The sequence below is a fragment of the Mixophyes fleayi genome, chromosome 4 (genome assembly GCF_038048845.1).
Source record: "Mixophyes fleayi isolate aMixFle1 chromosome 4, aMixFle1.hap1, whole genome shotgun sequence".
NCBI lineage: Eukaryota > Metazoa > Chordata > Amphibia > Anura > Limnodynastidae > Mixophyes > Mixophyes fleayi.
Window position 1 is genome coordinate 15,561,706 of NC_134405.1, and position 4,103 is coordinate 15,565,808.

Genomic DNA, 4,103 nt, shown 5'->3' on the forward strand with positions numbered 1-4,103 from the left:
AGCAAAACGCGCGTCGGCGTTCCGCTGATTGAGTGCCTTACCTCCTGTTATTATAGGGATCTTTTGTCCTATACTGCTCCAATAGATTCTAAGTTAGAAGGAGCAAGAATTAGGTAGCTAGCCAAACATGATAGGGATTTTGCCCTATATTGCTCCATTTGATCCAAAGCTAGAAGGAGCAACAGCTAGGTAGCTAGCAAGACACGATATTCATTAGTAGGTCTCTATTGCAGCTGAGCTTGCTTACACTATCTACCTTTAGCTGTACATCACTGGATGGGAAGCGGTTATCATACCGATAATCTACTATTATAGTGTACAGACTTATTATTTCCCATGCAGTATGATGGCATTACAATAGTAAAAGATTACTAGACTACCTAGGATAATCCCTATTATTTACCATTAGAAGTTTAACTACTCAATCGGTGGATTTTAACACACATACTTGTTTTTAAATTAGCATAGTCGGATTTATTTCGCTTTTTTGTTTGAATTAATAAAAGTTAAGTTTTATGTTCACCTTTCTCCATTCTCAATCCAATTGTAAATATTAGAGAGTAGTGTGCACCTGATCCATTTCTTTTTGTTTTTCGGTCCATATTTATTCATCTGAGTCAGAGACATTTGACACAGGACACAAAAATCACACCGCACTCAGTTATAGGTACGATGTTTGGGGACCCCATAAACTTTACTTATATATAGCTGGGAAAATAAAGGTAACAACAGTAGTGTGATATGATGAGTTATCGCTGGGTATGATATCTTATGCTTCTCCTTCAGGACTTGTTCAAGTAATGAATGAGAACAATGTCTCTTATGTCTTTCTCTTCGGATTTCCAAATCTTCACAGCTTCAATAGTCTATTGTTTGTGTTACTGTTCATCATTTACTGTGTCACCATGTGCGGTAATGTTATTATCATTATTTTAGTTTCAATTAGCAAAAATCTTCATTCTCCAATGTATTTCTTCATCACACAAGTGTCTTTACTGGACATTCTGATGACCACAGACATTCTGCCTAACTTACTTCACATTGTACTACATGAAGGAGGCACCATGTCTCTTACTGCCTGTTTATCACAGTTGTTTGTGTTTGCTACCTCAGAGACATCAGAGTGTCTGATCCTAACAGTGATGTCTTATGACCGATATGTGGCTATTTGTAACCCACTGAGATATGGCTCTATAATCACCAAAAGGTTTTGTGTAAAGTCTGTCATTGTTTCTTGGTTGTTAAGTTTCTTGATGGTGTCGATGAATGAAATAGATATATACAAATTAGACTTCTGTGGACCAAATGTTATTGATCATTTCTTCTGTGATTTCCCTCCTATTCTAGAGCTTTCTTGTTCAGTTCCTTCACTTCTACAAATACAAGCAACTTTATTTGGCATTATTGTCATCATATGTCCATTCATAATAATCATTGTTTCTTATGTGTATATCATCACCACCATCCTAAACATCCAGTCCCTCAGTGGAAGACAGAAAGCCTTCTCCACCTGCAGCTCTCACCTGACTGTTGTGTCTATATTTTATGGGTCTCTCTTTTTTGTATATATGGTTCCAAGCAAAGGACAATTTTTAGCTATGAGCAAGACATTGTCACTGCTTTACACTGTGGTGTCACCATTACTTAACCCATTCATATACAGCCTGAGGAATAAAGACTTCAAGAAAGCTTTGGAAAAATTGAAAAATAATTGGAATTAATTTAATTTATGTCAATAACAAATCAGGTACAAGTAACAATAATTGTTGTGATTACACATACGCGAATCCTGCTTTTGTTTCCTCTGACATTCAGCCATAGGCTGATTAGTTATTCTTTCCACTTCATCTTCCTGTTATTTGGGGCACCTGTGCCTTTCCCTAATTTACCAGATCTCCTTGTCCTTCAGCTCAGTTGAGGATTAGCTCCCTGCAGTTACTTGACCAACCTGGCTATCCAGAAACCTTATCTCTGCAGTCATCGATCTAACTTGGAAAAGCAGAGTCTCCAGCTTTCGAGTTTAACCTGGCAATCCAGACACCATATATCTGTGTCACGGGTCCGCATCACAATTCTGCATCAGGTATGGTAAGAAACGGGAACCAGCCTGAAACTAATACAACTCCCAGTAAGGTGCGGAGTCTAACAAGGAGGAGGTATTCACCAGGGACCAGCCGCAAGGCTGTTTGGACTTAGCTTCACCTCCTTGCAGTTCGCGCCCCTTACTGGAAGCGACCAGTCGAGATAATAGGGAGACAAGCCACAAGAGTAAACAGGTTACTCACAAATAGCAGTGATATGTTGCAGGTTGTAGCCAGCAGGTTATGTAGGAATAGAGAAGCGCTGTAGAGTGTCAGTTCTGCGGACGACTGGTTACCACTAGGATGGCGGCAGGAATACAGTTCAGCAGTCAGCAGGTTACTCTCGAATAGTAATGATAAGTTGCAGGGTGTAGCCAACAGGTTATGCAGGAATAGAGAAGAAACGCTGTAGAGTGTCAGCTCTACAGACGACTGTTTACCACTAGAATGGCTTCAGGAATACAGTTCAGCAGTCAGCAGGTTACTCACGAATAGCGATCACATGTTGATATGATGATATATCCAGCAGGTTTATGTAGAAACAGAGGAGAAGCGCTGTAGAGTGTCAGCTCTGTGGATGACTGTTTACCACTAGGATGGCGGCAGGAATACAATTCAGCTGTCAGCAGGTTACTCAGGAATAGCGATGATATGTTGCAGGGTATAGCCAGCAGGTTTATGCAGAAACAGAGAACAAGCGCTGTAGAGTGTCAGTTCTGCGGACGACTGTTACCACTAGAATGGTGGCAGAAATACAATTCAGCAGTCAGCAGGTTCACTGGAATTGAGGAGAAGCAATACAGTGAGTAGATAGTTCTTTGGACAAGGAATAGAACAGGAGCCAGGAACCCATAGAGGGTACATGAAGTTCAGGCACTGAGAACAGGAAGGAGGTGCCTTTTAAACTATGTCCCTCTCCAACAAATAGGGAGAGGGACAGAGGAATTGACAGCTGAAAGATGGCGGCGCCCAGCCTGGACCGAGCAGACAGCAGGAGCAGGCAAGTAAGCCGGGGATCGGGGATATGGCCCGATCGCCCGGCGCATGATAATCTGAAGTCTTCTGTATAACTTGGAAAACCACAACTGTAACTGGCAATCCAGATAGATTTACTAGCTCTATCTACATCATCTCCAACCGGTCTCACTTGGTGCCCACCCAGAGAACTGCAACCTTCTGCGCTGAAGCAGCTAAGACCAAACCTCCTTGCGGCATTCCCTTGTGAATACCCTGTTAGATTCTGCATCTCCGTGGTAGGCAGTACTGAACCACGCATATTGCAAAGGATCTGAAAAGTCTTGCCTTTAATGTGATAATTGTAAAAGACCCTGTGCTAATGAAATTCACAGCTGCTTGTCTAGAATACCTATTTGTCAAGAGACATAGATATCATTGTGAGATCTAGAATGCAAAGGGTGTATACATCAGGGAAGGGCTATCAAATTTTTTCCCGGGGAGCAAGACTCAGCTCATCAGCCTATTAGGAACATTTTAAATGAAGAGGAAGTGTCTACTCTCTTCTTATCTTCCTACTCTACCTCCTGTCCTCTTGATCCCATACCCTCACAAATTGGTAGGTCCCTATTTTCTATGCTTATTCCATCTCTAACTATTATCTGCAATCTCTCTCTCACTCTCTCTGCTGGTATTTTTCCATCACTATTCAAGCATGCAGTGATTACTCCTATTTTGAAAAAACAAAATTCTGACTCAAACTCTCCCTAAAATTACCGACCAATCTCTCAGCTCCCACGCCCCTCCATTCTTCTTGAGAGAATTGCCTACACTCACCTCACACACTTCTTTACAGCAAGCAACCTACTGGATTCTCTTTCGCTCTCAGCACTCCACAGAGACTGCACTGACCAAGGTTGTTAATGATTTGATCAGGGCAAAAACTGAAGGCCATTACTCTCTTCTAATTCTCCTGGATCTCTCTGCTGCATTTGACACTGTTGACCACTCTCTCCTCATACAAATGCTACAATCCCTAGGTCTTGAAGGCACTGTCCTATCCGGGTT

The 4,103-nt window shown here is 41.7% G+C and overlaps 1 protein-coding gene across 1 annotated transcript; it reads left to right on the forward strand.

The window, feature by feature from the left end:
• Positions 1 to 800: 800 nt before the first annotated feature.
• Positions 801 to 1,721, forward strand: LOC142150445 (olfactory receptor 11L1-like). Its single transcript, XM_075205637.1, has one exon. The coding sequence runs from the start codon at positions 801 to 803 to the stop codon at positions 1,719 to 1,721; it is 921 nt and encodes a 306-aa protein (XP_075061738.1).
• The last annotated feature ends 2,382 nt before the right edge of the window (positions 1,722 to 4,103 follow it).

Coding starts and splice junctions, on each gene's coding strand:
- LOC142150445 (XM_075205637.1), top strand. CDS start 801: ATGAATGAGAACAATGTCTCTTATGTCTTTCTCTTCGGATTTCCAAAT.